Genomic DNA, 17,215 nt, shown 5'->3' with positions numbered 1-17,215 from the left:
GACCGTTTTCATGCATTCATGTGCATGAGGCTATAGACTTCTATGGGCCATACTGAACAGAAATACTGGGGAAAATAGGACATGTACTTTATTTTTTTACGTCTCGCTAACGATTTGGTAAGGTGAACAATAGGGCCATTATTGCCCATTGAATTGAATGTGGCCGTATGCTACATATGAAACCGGTACGGTACGGGTAGCATACGGCGGTTTTCATACGTTCAAGTGAAAGTAAAACCTTTCCACTTTGTAATTCTCCCTGCTGGCAAAGAGATGGGGTCCCCACAGTTCGGTTATCATTTTAACTGACTTATATGTCATATGTTCTCTGTACCTCTTATGGGGGCAGCCTCTCTGTGAGGTGTTTTACAGGTAGCCTTTTAAGGTCCCCTAAAAAAGTACAAAAACTGGCATCGGGAAAAAAACATGGGGTATAAAAAGAGGAGGCTTTGATAACTCACCACCCTTCAGCATTTGTTACCGGGGTTGGGGTTTTTGGAGGCACAGGAGGGTCCCGTCTCCCAGACACCATCGCTGGCAACGGCATCTTACTGGAGCGTACAGCTGCCTCCTAGTTTAAATAAGGCGTGCGGTGATTGAAGTCACGCCCACTTCTGGTCACTGACGGAGTACACTAGAGTGATTATACGTCTAAATTCGCTGGGCTCCTCATGTAAAATTTTTGTGGAATAGCACAAGATACAAGCTGGAAGTGACATCATGTGACCTCTGGCAGCTCCGGGTAGGACACTATACGGGACCACCCCTAACCAGATGTGTTAACCGAAAAATAAAAAGGTTATTTCTCTAAAAATATGCTGATGTTAAAATTAACATCATTTTCTCCATAGTTTTTATTCAGTAAAATTGGGAATACATAAAAAAAAAAGCTATGTAATTGAGGTATTGCCATAATCGGCTATGGGTGACCCATAGAATACAATAGTAAGCTGAATAATGGGGTAATTTAGGAGATTTTTTATTATTGGGGGTATTTATTATTTTGGCCTCTCAGTCACTTGAAATCTGAGAATGTGCCTCTAAATACAGATTTTTGATGATTTTTCAAAGAACTTGAAAAATCACACCCAAATTCGAAGCCAGCGCAGCTGAGCCAAAGAGAGGGTCACTTGCGACACAATCGCAACGCACCCACTACTTAAATACCTGTGCAAGACATTGAACGGGCACAGTCTGAAAAATGTATTTCGCAAAAACTTAGTAAATGTCCCCCACTGTGTCTGATGCTGGATGATTTATCTGGTGCAGTATAAGGCCAGTATAGTCTGACTCGACCGATGCGCATGATATTCTTGCTGGAATGTCTGGCCCGAGCACTCACAGACCGGAACTGACATGCTGAGTTCAGTTGCGGTCTCTGAAACTTATTTGCACATTTCTCAGCACAAACATTACAACTGACTGTGCTGAGATTAAAGGAACAAATGACAATTTTCAGGAATGTGATTAACATGTAAAATGTTCTTTTGTGATGACTTGGAAACCTGTTTAAGCACTCTCGTGATAAGATTATGTAGCATCTTGCTGCATTCGCTAAAAGCTCTTCAATACATATCAATATTTTATCACATAAAGCAGTTATTTTATTTGGAATGAGGAAAGCTTTATAATACATCTCTGTGCTATTCTCCATCTTTACAATGTGGCACATATGACAAAGTATAAATAAATAGCATGGTAAATAGAGTCTAAATGTAAGGTAGAAAGGACCAAAGAAGAGGGCTTATTGTGATAATGCAGAACAAAGATGCATTAGTTTTTCATTGAAGTATTGCTAATTTTTGTAGTCTTCTTGAGGTGATGATAATTTGGAAGAATCTTCATCAGAAAGTCCAGTTGCAAAGTTTGCGGCTGTATTTGAAAAACAAACAAAAAAGTGTCAACTATAATTCTTAAAACTACAAGGTACTTCTCCTAAATGGGTTGGCCCAAGTTTCAATGTTACCGCTTATTCACAGGATAGGGGATAACATGCTGAACACTTGGGCTTGGATAGCGTATATCATTGAATGATAGCCCTAGGGTTAGAGGGGTTAGCCTATAACTTTGGATTGGTGGCACCTACAATCACTAGGATTGTGTGTATCTAGGTGCCAGAGACATTAAAGTGAAATTTGTGTGTTCGATCTTCATATACAGCCTTTTAGCTGGAGGGCATCACAGAGGAGAAAAAGGGTGGTGTAGAGAGGGGGAATCTGTAGCTAAACCTTGGGAGGGGGTAACATTAAAATAATATATTTGTGCGATCCTTAGTGCAATTTGTCATAGAAAGATTCACCTAGACTATGACAGTGATTATAAACTTGTCAAATTGTAATATTTTTAGTAAAATACATTCAGCAGGATTTGTACATATTTTAGTGGAAAATTTAAAATTTAAGTAATCTTAGCAGTTTATCAGTTTGCTGAAAAGCATGAAGGTGCTTGTGAGTATTCATCATAAAGTTATGTTTGTATACATGGTAGGCTGTGCTTTCTGAAAAGCTGGTTTACCACATTTATGGATTTATTCTAGAATATTGGGGAGTGTAAATTATTTTTGATGTTGAATATTGTGGTATATTTACATCTCTATTTGTGTATAAATCTCTACTTCGATGTGGAAATGTATGTTTGCAAGACTTTTTAAAAATAATTTGTGTTTGACAAAATTGCATGAAAATGGAAAGGGGATTCAAATTTTGATCAAGATCAATGCAATGACCACGTTGTCTGATTTCAAAAAATAAATAAGTTTTACAGGTGCCTTTACTTTTTAATTTGTGTAATTGTCATGTTCTGAAGGTTGTGACAGTTTTAAATTTTCTAGCTGAAAATCTTATATTTGGTTATTTCAGTTTTAGTGATTTTATAATGATTTTTTCATGTGAACATATGCTTATGAGGTTTTGGGGGATCTTCACCAATCTGTTTAGTTAATCTATAGGAGAGGATAATAATAACCTGGGGTCGCTCTGTCTGTACTCTACGTAGACAATCGGATCCATATATGACAGTGTTTTCTGGAATAACCTCACACGTGTCCACTTGGCAGCAAGCACCAATTATGCAGCCACTGGTAAGGATGACATTTCTTCCGACATAAGCTAAAAGAAAAGGGAAACATATTTAGAAAATTAGGCTGCTGGCCTCAGGGTTGCAAGTCAAATGTGCACATGTATCATATGTTTTTTTTTCAATTTTTTAAATAATTATTTTAAACCAGTGATACTGACCTTGTTTTCTGTACTGGAATTTATGTTCTGGATTTAAAAGGGACAGACAGTTTTGTGGCTAAATACTATAATAAGTATAGTCCAGCTTACCTTTAGATTCAATTACATTGTTATCTCCTATCTTCATTGCTTGAGAGTCTACATGTTTGCATTAAGGTTATGCTATTCACAGTGTGAAATCGTAAGAAAAAGCTAGGAAATAGTACAATGCTAGTTACAACAATACTACAAGATGAGATCAGGGCTCAATAAGTTGAGGCCAAGTGAAACTCTTCCTATCAATGTGTACATTACTTTGGAATACCAGATAGCTGGGTGTTATGACAATATGTATAATGCATAAACTAAGAACTTTAGCTCATTCTGAGTCCATGGTTTAAAGGGGTATTCCCATTTCTGCAAATTAAGGTTATTGTTTGTATTATAAAAAGTTGTATAACTTTCCAATATTCTTTCTGTATCAAATTCTCACAGATTTCTAGATCTTGGCTTGCTGTCCTATGAAAAGCTTCTATTTTTAGAATCCAGATCTCCGATTTCCCTGTGTGATACTAAAGAGATGTGTACTGGTAGTAAACATAGAAGCTTTCCATAGAATCTAGAAAACTGTAAGGAATTGATACAGACAAGTGTAGAAAATTGTATAACTTTTTATAACACAAACAATAATATTAATTTGCTGAAATGGGAATTACCATAAACATAAAAAGTTTAATCTTTTCTGTGTTAGGTTAGTAACAGATACGGATGAGGAGGAAGAATACATTTTCCAAAACAGCTATTGTTCGTGTTTGCAGATTGTATCTATCACATACAGATAATGATTTGGTTGACATGTTCAGAGATGTTCTCCACTCATTAACTCAAATCCACATTTCTGAACCAGTCCCAGGTGGATGAAAATATGGAAATAGCAGAGCTTGCAGCTACACAGCTCCGGTTCTATAGAAATTAATCCAAGTTAGCCCTTATTCAGACGGCCGTGTGCTCGCCCAGACTGGATCCCGGGTGAGCACAGGGCCAGCAGCAGGAGGTGGGAGGGGTGAGCACCTATCAAGTCAGTGGGCGTGCATAATTATGGAACAGCGGAGCCTTTGAGCCTCTCAGGTGATGTGAACCTGAGCTCCTCAGGCTAATTTAGACATTTTATAGTCGTTTTCTGATGAATTCCAGAAACAAAGGAATTCAATGAAAACTGTGCCGTCATCCCCTAGAGGTAACGAACATGTATTATAGGAAAGTCTACCATTAGTAATCTGGTGGTAGATGTCCTTTAATACTGTGTACATAAGCCTTTGTTGGAGATGACAGCTTCAAGACCCTTTCAGTATGTCACATACATTGCTCCAGTGGGATGAGCCTTTTCTATGAACTCTGAGCAATAGTTCCTTCCATAGATTTTCTATTAGATTGAGGTCGGGTGATTGGTTGGGCCATTCTAGTAGCTTTATTTTCTTTCTCGGAAACCAATTGATAGATTCCTTGGATGAGTGTTTGGGAACATTGTCTTGCTGAAATGTCCATTTAATTTGTCTTCCATGGAAAACCACAAAAAGAATTATCAAAAAGCCAAATTGGATATAATTCCACAGCAAACATAAAAAAGGGTTGGCACTGTTAGAAAAATCATGTGATGCTTCTGTAATTTGTGTAATTAACAGCACCTGTAACTTACTTGAGGCACCTAACAGGTGGGGCAATAACTAAATCACACTTGCAGCCAGTTGAAATGGATTAAAGTTGACTCAACCTCTGTCCTGTGTCCTTGTGTGTACCACATTGAGCATGGAGAAAAGAAAGAAGACCAAAGAACTGTCTGAGGACTTGAGAATCAAAATTTGTGAGGAAGTGTGAGCAATCTCAAGGCTACAAGTCCATCTCCAAAGACCTTAATGTTCCAGTGTCTACCGTGCGCAGTGTCATCAAGAAGTTTAAAGGCCATGGCACTGTGGCTAACCTCCTGAGATGTGGACGGAAAAGAAAAATTGATGAGACATTTCAACGTAAGATTGTGCGGAGAACTCTGACTAACATCCAAACAAGTTCAAGCTGCCCTGCAGTCCGAGGGTACAACAGTATCAACCCATGCGATCCATGAATGAAAAGGGACTGTATGGTAGGATACCCAGGAAGACCCCACTTCTAACACAGAAACATAAAAAAGGCAGGCTGGAGTTTGCCAAAACTTAGCCTTCAAAGAAAAGAACACGGTCCTTACAGTCAAACAGGGCAGAGGTTCCCTGGTGTTTTGGGGTTGCTCTGCTGCCTCTGGCACTGGACATGTGCATGGCATTATCTGAAGACTACCAAAAAATTTTGCAGTATAATGTAGGGCCCAGTGTGAGAAAGCTGGGTCTCCCTCAGAGGTCACAAGTCTTCCAGCAGGACAATGACCCAAAACACACTTCAGCAAGCACTAGAAAATGGTTTGAGAGAAAGCAATGGGGACTTGTAAAGTGGCAGCAATGAGTCCAGACCTGAGTCCCATAGAACACCTGTGGAGAGATCTCACAATGGCAGTTTGGAGAAGACACCTTCAAATCTCCCCAGCCCATTTTTGGAGTTTTGTGTAAAATGATCAATGATTTGACTTTTTTTTCATTGCACGCTAAATAAATGAAGATGTTAATATCAAAGAATTTGGGATTGCATTCATTTTCTGGAAGAAAATGAGTATTATCTGACAGAATTACAGGGGTGTCAATACTTTTGGCCACCACTGTATGGTACTTGGAAAATGGTGTTCCATACTTATTTCCCCCATTGTACAAGGTGTTCCCATGTCATCTGTTTAGGACATACCCACAAGATTTGACCCAACTAAATATACACTAATATATATACATACATCACAAGAGTGAATAAATGAAAAGGTTATAAATAAATAGAATAAATTACAGTTTTATAAGTGAAAGTGAAATTGGAAGTAGGTGCTATGGGTAACATGGCCAAATTTCCTTGGCTTAAAAAAAAAAAAAAAAAACGGCATAATAACAAAAAGATATGGATATTTCATATTTTATACTGAAAATGTCAGAAATATGTGTTTGTATAAAAAAGGATACAACATCCAACTTCAAAGACATTGTTTGTGCCAATGATCATTGCTTTTGGCTCCACATCTTCTGAGTCTGGTGCAATATTTTCTGGAAAGCTGTAAAAGTAGTTGAGAACAACACTGTAGTTACAACCTCCAACAAAAGTCAGGAGTCAGAAGATAAACATATGTCATATGACAGTCCCACGATGGGGAAGTTTACCTTTCTTCACATTGACAACTCTTGATAAATCAATATACTCCTAAATCGTATGACTAAACATGATGTTGGGCTGTACAGTTTTCTCTAAATTTCTTTTACAACTGTAAAAGCTAAAATAAGCAATTCTTTACTCATTAGCCATCTGCAGCTGTGTGCCTATTAGCAGGGTTTTTACCTTGTCCCCCTGGCTGCTCTCCCTCACTTTGTTTGGATTCGTTGCCATGGGAACGAATCTGGGCGCTGGAGTTGACTAGAGGATGGATGGATCTTGTTGGAAGGGGCACTAGGATAGGTGAATACCCCTGATCAGTATCTGCTGGGTGCAGGAGAACATCAGTCCTGACCTTTGCCGGCTGAAATCTCCATGTAAGTGTCAAAAAAATGTTACTGAGCACATGCTTGGGTCATCAAATTAAAAAGAGGAGTCTCTGCATACTGTCCCAGAAATGGTATGTGTTGAATGCAGCAGAGTTTAGGCTCACCAAAAATTCTAATGAATGGCTATCAGATCCTGCACACACAGAACAGTGTAAATACAGTGAAACCTCTTTTCACAGTAAAGCAGTGCTTGGGTATGAAGGGGTCCTCTCAGAGAAATGGTTTTCTGGAGAGGTTTTAATATATCTTTTACTTTGTGGTGTAGTAGATCACTGCAAGATCATTGCTTACTACTATGCAGAGATCCAATGCTCTGTGCTGTCAGCTCTGTGTCTTCCCTGTCTTTCTCTGCACAAGCATTAAAAGGAGTTTTCCCACAAACAAAAGTTAAGCCCTATTCACAAAAACGTACCTACGTACCTCCGTCAAACCCCTCATTGCTCCGTCAGACTAATGGAGCAGATGGCCTGACATGTGTATAGGGCCTATCTTTTGTTCCTGGGAAAACCCCTTTAACACGGATTCTGTGTCCTTATTGGCTTTGCTCTCTTTAAATTTTCCATCTCTAAAAAATATGACAATGATTGCAAATAAACAATAGACGGGCAAATGTGCAATTGTCATTAGTACTAAATCAGAGAACTCATTTGCCAAAGCTTGAATGAGGTCTTTTATCTGATTTGTTAATCTGGTTTTGTAACACCTCATTTTCTAGGGGCAACTGTACGATGAACAGCCTTTGCCCTGTACCCTTCACAGTACATTACCTGTTCCTTATAAAAGCCTGCTCCTCAATCAGGTTGCCCTCCCCAATAATGATTGGGCCCGCTTCAGCATAAATACGAGCTTTAGGGTGAACTACCGTCCTTGGACCTTTAAAAAAAAAAAATACATATATACATATATAAATATCAATGTGCAAATAAATAATATTAACTGGTACCTGTAACCGAGATAGTACAACGATTTAGACACATTTGATAGGACCATCCGCATCTACAAGATTTCCTTCAAAGATCCCACAATTCACCATCAATGAAAGGATATTAATTTCAATTATTTTTACCTTCATTTTTTAACAGCATACGTTTTATGTTGCTTAGCAGCATATCATATCAAGATATGTAAACAATATCCTTGATACAATATACCTGGTATAATGACACAGGCAATAAAGTCCATCCAACATGTGTACTGGTGAAAATCTTACTGGATCTCGGGAAGGAGCTGGCAGTCTGCCCCCAGACGAGACTACCGCCTGTCGGACGCCCCCAGGATGTCCTTCATTGCATGTCCCGGGGGCCAGAAGCATTTACTATGCTACATAATAAGTATGAAAATTCTGACAAGCATCAATGTTTTATTGATAACTGTATCCTAGTTACCAAGACATATGAGTGTCTTATATGTTATCTACAAAACAAATTGTACCATTTGTCATTCTGACTACACAGTGAAAACTGTAAATCCAAAGCCTTACACAGAATGTAACTGCGATTTTCTATGAATTTCACTGCATTTGGATTCTTTTTATAACTTCCAATACACTACATGGAATATTTAGTAGGGCCAAAAAGAAGTATGAATGGTTCCCAACTTAAAGGGAACCTACCACCACAAATCTACCTATAAAGGTAGATCGGGTGGTAGGTGGATCAATGGGACGTGAGGATAGCCTTTTTAAAGGCTAATCCTCACGTCCCCGCAATTTTTTGGTAACTTTTATCAATCGTGGAGGCGTGGAGTAGCCGCGTCTGAGGTTACACGAGGCGGCTACTCCACGCCCCGGTAGCCTATTTTCTCCTCCTACTCACCATCTTCGGCGCGCAGCTGCTCATAGCTGCGCGCCCTCGTCCGACGATCCTGCAGTCTGCGCATGCGCAGAACAGCAGGCCCGCGCCTGTGCATCCGGCTTCGGAGCAGTGACCGCGCAGGCGCGGGCCTGCTGTTCTGCGCATGCGCAGACTGCCGGATCGTCAGACGAGGGCGCGCAGCTACGAGCCACGCCCCAGTAGCCGCATAATAAAATTAGCATGAACGATTGATAAAAGTTACCAAAAAATTGCTCCACCTACCACCCGATCTACCTTTATAGGTAGATTTGTGGTGGTAGGTTCCCTTTAAGGACACCCGACTTACAGATGGCCCTCTCTGACCATTGTGACCTTTTGTGAAGGTCTCTGGATGCTTTTCTTTAGTCCCAGTTCTGACTTGCATACAAATTCAACTTAAGGGGGATATGAAGACAACATTCTTAAATAACACATTCCCTAATTCACTGTCATTAACAAAATACAGCAATTCACAGATATAATTCCAACCTATCTCTATCAGTCTTTTCATGAATAGCATTTGTCTGCACGATGCAGTACTGTCTGCCTTCTGCCCCTCCCCCTTCATTACAAGGCCAGCTCAGACACAGGCACTTCCTGCTGGCATGCAGCAGTGTGCAGAGACTTACTCTACAATCTGCAGGCAAGTTAAGTTATAAAGTCTTTATAGCGGAGCTGACTCTGTGTTTTATGGATTAAGCGAGTTTTTAGAGCTGAGAGTGTCATTGTGTTTTATATCCATCTCCTGGATCTCATCATCTTTGATCTGTCTCATCTCTCTTTATCTGGGAGGTGCTAGTAGAATTTGAGAACTTTATTTCATGGACAAACCCCTTTAAGAACTGCCTGTACAGTTATCTTGCAAAAAAAACTCATATGCCTCAGTAAACAAATAACATGGATAAGCTATGGATTTTGTCAAGTAAAAAAACTAAAGAGCAGAGAGATTAAATAAACCACAGCTGCTTGGGACACAGTCAGGGGACCTACTGCAACAAATACAATTATAATAATTTGAAGATGAGCAAGTAGCAGTTGTCTAATGGCAAGAGTTACTCTACTCTCCTGAGTCACACTGGTCTCCAGCATTGACCCCACTTCATTCAATCAGTAGCCACCTCAGAAGTGCGGCACTTCCCCGTTTGTCACAAGTGAGGTCCCATTGTCCAAGGAAGCCACTGATTGTCACAGGACCTGCTTCAGCTTTTCAGAAAGTATCTAAACCAAAGAAAATCAGCAAACTGAGGTGTTCCTGATGGTAGATTGTTGCTTGTGTCACAAGTACTACATTGTCTTTGTCTAGTCTTGTTGCCCTATTTAACTAATTAAAAACTTTCTTTCTTTTATGTAAATTAACGTCAGAGGATACTGGGGCGTAGAGTAGCCCGGCAAGAACTGCCTCCCAACACGTCCCCGCAGCGCTTTTCAGCTCTTGCCCATGCATGTGTAGAGCTCCAGAGAAGCTGCAGGCTGTGGAGCCGAACAAACCGGAAGGGAGGTGCCACTTCAGAGACTACAGGAGAATGGAGTAGCCTCAGCTCCCATCCAGGCTCCATACCCCAATAGCCACTAAAATTAAATTATATTTTAAAAGAAATACAGTTTTTCATTAGTTAGTGTAAAAGAATTAGATAAAGGCAGTGAAGAGCTTATAATCTATCACCAGGAATGCCTCAGTTAGTGCATTCCTGATTGTAGGTTTCATTCAATAAATAGGGTGTAAGGCATGTACCAAGCACCAATAATATGGAACATTTTCCATAATAAATCTGACCCGTTATACCCAATTCTAGATGTCTGAAAAATAAATTTAACACCAAAATATGGACTGAAAGTTCCTCATGTCCTGTTATAATTTACCTGGTTATATATGTCCTTACCTATTGTGACATCTCCTTTAATTTCACTCTCCACACAGACAACTGCTCCTGGTGCTATTTTAACACTGAAAAGACACAGGTTAACATTATTTAGGAAAATCAGGATAACAAAAAAAAGAGAAAAGTTTTGTGAGCTGACTGTTGCAGCTGTCATTCACCTAATGTCAGAGCACAACATTTAGGGAAACTAAACCACACTGATACCATCTAAGATGCAAGTTATTCACCAAACTCAGACAAGGGCTCAAGTACAAAGCCATATAAAGGATCTCCATGTTATGGATCCATCCTTACAAATATAGTGCTTTACATAATAGGAGAGAATACAGTGCTCCAAGGGGAACCATAATGCACAAGAAACAGTGCCTGCAGCTCAGCTATACAGAACTAAGGGCTATAAGGACAGTAATAACATTTATAATCTGCTTCTATACATTATAATCAACACACACTCACCAAATATACAGACAAACCACATATATATATATATATCCAGATCAGCACACATCACAGGACATCCCCCATAACAATAGTGTAAGCTGCAGAGGGTGTAGGACAAAAGCTCGGGCTGTCCCCATAAAGAAGTAAGATGGAAGGAGCTGTCACCTCTTCTGCAGCTGTGCCTGCTTTAGGAGCTCCGCCATTGTTGGGGTGGGAAGAAAACCTAGTGAGCTGAAGGACCTGTGATGATGTCAGGATCATGTGATTAGTCACATGACAACGTGGAGGCAGCGGTTCCAGTTGTGCTCTGTTTGTGCGGCTGCGCAGGCTAATGAGCACTGGATTAGCTGTCTGTAATGTACTGTGGATGTACTGCAGCGCTGATTTACACATACACAGAGAAAACTTCACTTTTTTTGCTATCAATTAAAATTATCACTAAGTTTTCTCACAGGACAAAATACACAGCAGAGTTGTTTACTATAAAATACTGAATCTATAGTATATTTCAACTGTCCATAGGTAGGAATAAAGTCTAGCTATATAATCATTTAGTAGATGCAGTTTTATAATTGTGGATATTATCCCTACAATCCTTCAAACGTCTTGTGTGATCTGTAAACCTAGATTATACTTGTCATTGTAATATTCCACCACTAGAGGTCCTCATAAGCTCATTTATGCAGAGCAGTGGAAAGAACTCTGTATACAGGCGGTCCCCTACTTAAGAACCCCCGATTTACATACGACCCCTAGTTACAAACGGACCTCTGGATGTTGGTAATTTACTGTACTTTAGCCTTAGGCTACAATAAGCCGTTCTAACAGTTTTCAATGGTGTCTGCAATGAAGCTTTATTGTTAATCCTGGTTCTTATGACAATCCAACATTTTTAAAATCCAAATGTCACAGAGACCAAGATTAATTTGGCTGTATCTGCAATTATAAAGTATACAGTTCCGACTTATATACAAATTCAACTTAAGAACAAACCTACAGAACCTATCTTGTTCGTAACCCGGGGGCTGCCTGTATAATATTTATTAGCGACTACCATCGCACTAAACTAGAGATCCTAGTAAACTAAGTATCAATTCTAATCTTTAAAACTTATATTTTTAGTTGCGCAATATAAAATGTATCTCTTTTAAAATATTCAGTGATACTCAGTGTGGACTATGCCATGCAGTCTTCCATAATCACATTAAACTAAGGGGATAATAAAGGAGAGGTCCCCTTTGTTGTAGTTCCCAAATCTCCTTTACATAAAATGTTATATATATATCTGACAAAACGGGCTGTAAGACACGCAGGCTTGGTTCTGATGCCCAGTCAGTATTAACCCCTTATCACCGACACTAGTTTTCAGCTCAATGACCAGACTCGATTTTTCAAATCTGACATGTCTCACGATAATTGGTTATAACTTCGGAACGCTTTAACATATCCCGGTGATTTTGAGAATGTTTTCTCGTGACACATTGTACTTCATGTTGGTTATAAAATTTAAGTGATAAGTTTTGCGTTTCGTTCTTAAAAAAAGTGAAAATTTGGCAAAAGTTTGTAAAAATTCTTCATTTTCCAAGTTTGAAATGTTCTGGTTTCCAGACAGGAAGTAAAACTACCCAAAAAGTTTGATAATTAACATTTACAGAATATCTGCTTTATGTTGGGATGATAATTTATGCTTCCGGTCATTTTTCTAGGATGTTATGAGGTGCAGAACTTTAGGTGCGATTTTTCTTATTTTCATGAAAATTGCCAAAACTCACATTTTGAGGGAAAACTCAGCTTCCAAGTGACTTTGAGAGGCCTAAATAATAGTAAAACCCCATAAATTACCCCACTATAGAAACTTCACCCCTCAACGTATGTAAAACAACTTCTATTAAGTCCATTAACCCTTTAAGTGTTTCACATGGGTTAAAAAATATGGACCTGCGATTTAGAAACTAGAAATTTTTTGGAAATACATTCATTTAGGCCAAAACTGACATTTTCAGAATAAATTAAATGATGAAACGCACTGCAACGCTTGATGCCCAATTCCTCCCGAGTGTACTGATACCCCATATGTGGTGGTGACTGCTGTACGGGCGCACGGCCGGGCATAGAATGAATGGAGGCGCCATTCACAGCAGATTTGTATTGTCACATTGTACGACCTATAAATTTTTTTTTTTTTTGGTAATGCGATCATATGAGGGCTTATTTTTTATGGGATGAGATACAATGTATAAATAATTTATTTTGGGAGTCTAAAGCTTATTCATGAGATTTTATTAACTATTTCAAGGGGGACACAAACAAAATCATCAATTTTTATTTTGGATTGTTAGCATTTCCCCCCCCCCCCCGCTCACTGTAACGTAAAAATAATATTTTATCTTTATTCTCTGGTTCACTACGATTGCGGTGATACCTCATTTATATAGTTTTTCTTATTTTTGCTCAATTTTCCTGAGCAAAACCGATATTGGAGAAAATCGCATTGTTTTTACTATTGACAACTTTTCAGGGCCATAACTTCTGTATTTTTCTGTTGTCAGATCTGGTTGAGGGCTTATTTTTTGCGAAAACAGTTGTTCTTTTCAGTCGTATCATATTAGGTAACGTAACTTTTTTTGATCACTTTTTAGAACATTTTTTGTGATGGTGTTTGATGAAAAATTGTATATTATGGGAAGTTTTTCGAGTTTTTTTTTTACGTAGTTCACCGAGCGGGTTCAATATTGATTTAGATTTATTGTACAGATTAATACGGATGCGGTGATACCAAATATGTACGTGTTTTTGTGTTTTATTTACTTTATTTGCATTTTATGTGTTACTGGGGAGATTATGGGACTTTTATTTTATTTATTTATTTTTTATTTTTTATTTTTTTTACTTTTTTACATTTTCTACTTCTTGGCTTGAATAAGCGATTATCCGACCGGGGGGGTCCGATCCACGGGGGACACACTTGCACGCCGCGGTCATGCTTGACCGTGGCGTGCAAGGGGTTAAACACCCGGGATCGGAGTTTTTCCGATCCTGGGTGTTAGTGCCGGGTCTGGGCTGTGATATCACAGCCCGACACCGGCACCAGCGAGACCCGGTGTCCCGAAAACTTCTTCTGATGCGCCGCCGTAGAAAGGCGTCGCATCAGAAGAAGTACCCTTAATGACTGCCGTAAAAACCCGATAGGGCGGTCATTTAGGGGTTAACTGAACTAGCATCGGACACCTTATTCCTAATCAGTGGCGTAACTTGAAGCTGATGGGCCCCAGTGCAAAGTCTGTGCCAGGCCGCCGACTATAATGTATGGTTTATACAGTAATAGTCTTCTCATATGGGAAATTGACACCTTATGGGCCCCCTAAGGCTCTTGGGCCCGGGTGCGACAGCACCCCCTCAAGTTATGCCCCTGCTCCCAGTATTGGAGACACAAGTCTCTCAGATTACTAGCTGTTGTAATGCTCGCTGGATTTCCTTTATAATCCCCTTATTTTAATTTTCAGTTGCTGCGATTATGGAAGACAGTGTGGCATCATGTACATAAATGCCACTGAGTATCAGGGAATATTTTAAAACATATACATTTTATCTTGTAAAACTATAAATGAAAGTTATGTTTTGAAGTGACACACACACTCACAATTGTACCCCTTTTACCTTATCTTGCCCTTTCTCTGTATAATAACTTGGAGATCCCCTGCTAAGCTTCTGGAACCATAGTCAGAGATCCACCATTGCTTTTTCTGGGATAGTCTTATATACAGACTGCAAAATAACTACTAGAGATGAGCGGAGGTTTAGCTGCCCAACACAACATTTTGCTGTGTTGTCGACCATACAGTCAAATTGCCAAATGAATGCCAGAATTGCATTATACAAGTGATCAGACCTTCTAGGGTTCATGCACCCTAGGAGGCCTGAAATAATTGTATAAAAAAAGTTTTAAAAAATATGAACATTTTTTTTTTGAAAAAGTAAAAATTCAGTTCACCCTCCGTTTCCAAATCACTTTAAAAATGCCACTGCTAAAAATTATACCTTGAACAGCGCCATAAACCAAAACATGAAACACAAATTTGAAAAATGTCCAGCACGATCCAACACTCAGTCCGGATTGGAGATAAAACGATCTGCCTTTATTGAAGTACAAATATATCCATAGCAGGGGGAACAAATATCAGAGCAGTTAGCAGTACCAGAACGGTCTACGCATTTCGACGCGATACGTCTTACTCATGACCTCTTCGTCTGGTTAATGCATACAACATTTAAAATGATTACCCTATTACGTCACAATTTTGGGCAGGATATCTCTACACCACATGACATTGTCACGTGAGAAGCCGATCAAGACTCCCTCAAGGGATCAATCCCGTCCCTGATCTACATCAGGAGGAAGTGATAAGTAAGTTTACCTAAAACATACATATATGTGTCCCAAATGGACACACTCATTACATATGTATAAACATCCTTAAATTGTGTCAATTGTACATAGGGAAATACTGTAAAAGGAAGAAAAACAGCTATTTACGTTCTTCACTTCCTGTGGCACCATTTAATATTCTATGCCATATATTGAGATGTGGTGGAGTTGACAAAAAACACAGTTGCACAATATTCTGATGGGCTTTGTTTTTATAGCTTTCAGTGTGCGATCCAGATGACATCTTCCCTTTATTCTTTTGGTCAGTGCGATACCAAGATACCATATCGCAAAATTGCGAAAAAGTAATTTTTCATTGCTTCATTAATGGAAGGGAATACATTTTGATAGATCGGTAATTTTGGGATATGTCAAAACATGTTTATGATTTTATTTGTTTATTTTTATATGCATTCTAGGGAAAGGGGTGATCTGAATTACTTTTATTTTCAGATTTTTAAAAAACGTTTTTACCATTATTTCCAGCCCCCTAGGGTACTTGAATCCTAGGGGTCTGATCACTAATACAATTTACTACAATACAACTCTTGTAGAATATAATAGAGAATGCCAAATGACAGCTATGAGAGCCTCTAAAAGACAACCAGCTGTAATGATAACCTCCGATGACGTTTCGGGAGGGCTCCCATCAGCAATTCAAGATGGTGTCACCCATGTGCAGCACCTACCAGGTTAACTGCTGTGATTGGTCACCGAGTGATGTACAGGTGTGAGCTGTATAATTCAACTAACATATACTCACATGTAGAGAGGCTCAGTCAGTGAGCCCCCTTCATACGTCCCTTCACCACCGGCTGACATACTTTTACATTGGATAATTGTGAAAGGGTTGAAGAGTATCTAAACCAAACTTGTACGTGTTTCTTTATTGAATAACTGAATAGTTTTTTAGGATTTTATTCTTGCAAAAAAAGGAGAAAAAAATAAACTAATAGCATGAACAAGCACGATTGAGGCTAATAACTGGTAGGTATACTGTATATACTGCTAAAAAAACATATGGCTGTCCACATCAATAGAAGCAGCTCTGCAGAATCAATATTCACAATTATTCATCAAATAGGAGCAGTAAGCGCTCCATGGTTCACAATGTCTTAATTTAAAAAAAGTTAGACTGTTTGGACATCTGCAAACTTATGCCGTACAAAGACTATTCCAAAATTGCTGTAAAGGGGATACCAACATTACAGAAAAGTAATGTCAAATTAAAATGGTACACTGGCACATATACAGTATGTTACCCATGAGTCAATGTAAACTAAATCTTAGATACAAAGAGAAAACATATCCACTGCAATTCCAGGCTGGTAAAGGGAAACACAAGCCTCTTCTTTTAGCAGATACATGTTTGTAATTAGGACTGCTCACATTAAATGTAGAGCACAATGGGGCAGATTTACTTACCCGGTCCATTCGTGATCCAGCGGCGCGTTCTCCAGCCGGGATTCATTAAGGTAGTTCCTCCGACGTCCACCAGGTGCTGCGCTGAAGAGCAGCGGAACGCGCTCAAGTTCACCGGCCTATTCCTAGTGAAGGTAAGTGCAAGCTCCGTGACACATTTTTTGTTTTAAAAGCGGCAGTTTTTCCGAATCCGTCGGGTTTTCGTCGGGTTTTCGTTCGGGTTTTCGGTCGGGTTTTCGTTAATGTTTGGGTAACATTAATAAATGACCCCCAATGTGTTACTTCATGACCCTCCTGTAGAACACCAATCATGTGTAGTACCAGCTCCACTGAAAGCTGA

The 17,215-nt window shown here is 39.2% G+C and overlaps 1 protein-coding gene across 1 annotated transcript; it reads right to left on the bottom strand.

Annotated features, from left to right (window-relative positions):
* Positions 1-1,579: 1,579 nt before the first annotated feature.
* On the bottom strand, positions 1,580-11,339 carry DCTN6 (dynactin subunit 6). The gene is made up of 7 exons (XM_072115107.1): positions 11,193-11,339; positions 10,587-10,651; positions 7,642-7,747; positions 6,302-6,390; positions 3,327-3,374; positions 2,965-3,107; positions 1,580-1,872 (listed from the first exon to the last, which is right to left on the bottom strand). Exons 1-7 carry the CDS (start codon positions 11,228-11,230, stop codon positions 1,774-1,776), a joined length of 588 nt encoding a protein of 195 aa, XP_071971208.1. The 5' UTR covers positions 11,231-11,339; the 3' UTR covers positions 1,580-1,773.
* Positions 11,340-17,215: the final 5,876 nt, after the last annotated feature.

This window comes from Engystomops pustulosus, chromosome 1, assembly GCF_040894005.1.
Source record: "Engystomops pustulosus chromosome 1, aEngPut4.maternal, whole genome shotgun sequence".
In the NCBI taxonomy this organism is placed as follows: Eukaryota; Metazoa; Chordata; class Amphibia; order Anura; family Leptodactylidae; genus Engystomops; species Engystomops pustulosus.
Note: the sequence above shows the minus strand (reverse complement) of the source record. Positions and strands in the feature narration are given on the sequence as shown.

Coding starts and splice junctions, on each gene's coding strand:
- DCTN6 (XM_072115107.1), bottom strand. CDS start 11,230: ATGGCGGAGCTCCTAAAGCAGGCACAGCTGCAGAAGAG. Junction 7,748..10,586: donor TAAAGGAGATGTCACAATAG/GTAAGGACATAT, acceptor TTTTTTTTAAAG/GTCCAAGGACGGTAGTTCAC. Junction 3,375..6,301: donor TGTCTTTGAAGTTGGATGTT/GTATCCTTTTTT, acceptor GCAAACATGTAG/ACTCTCAAGCAATGAAGATA.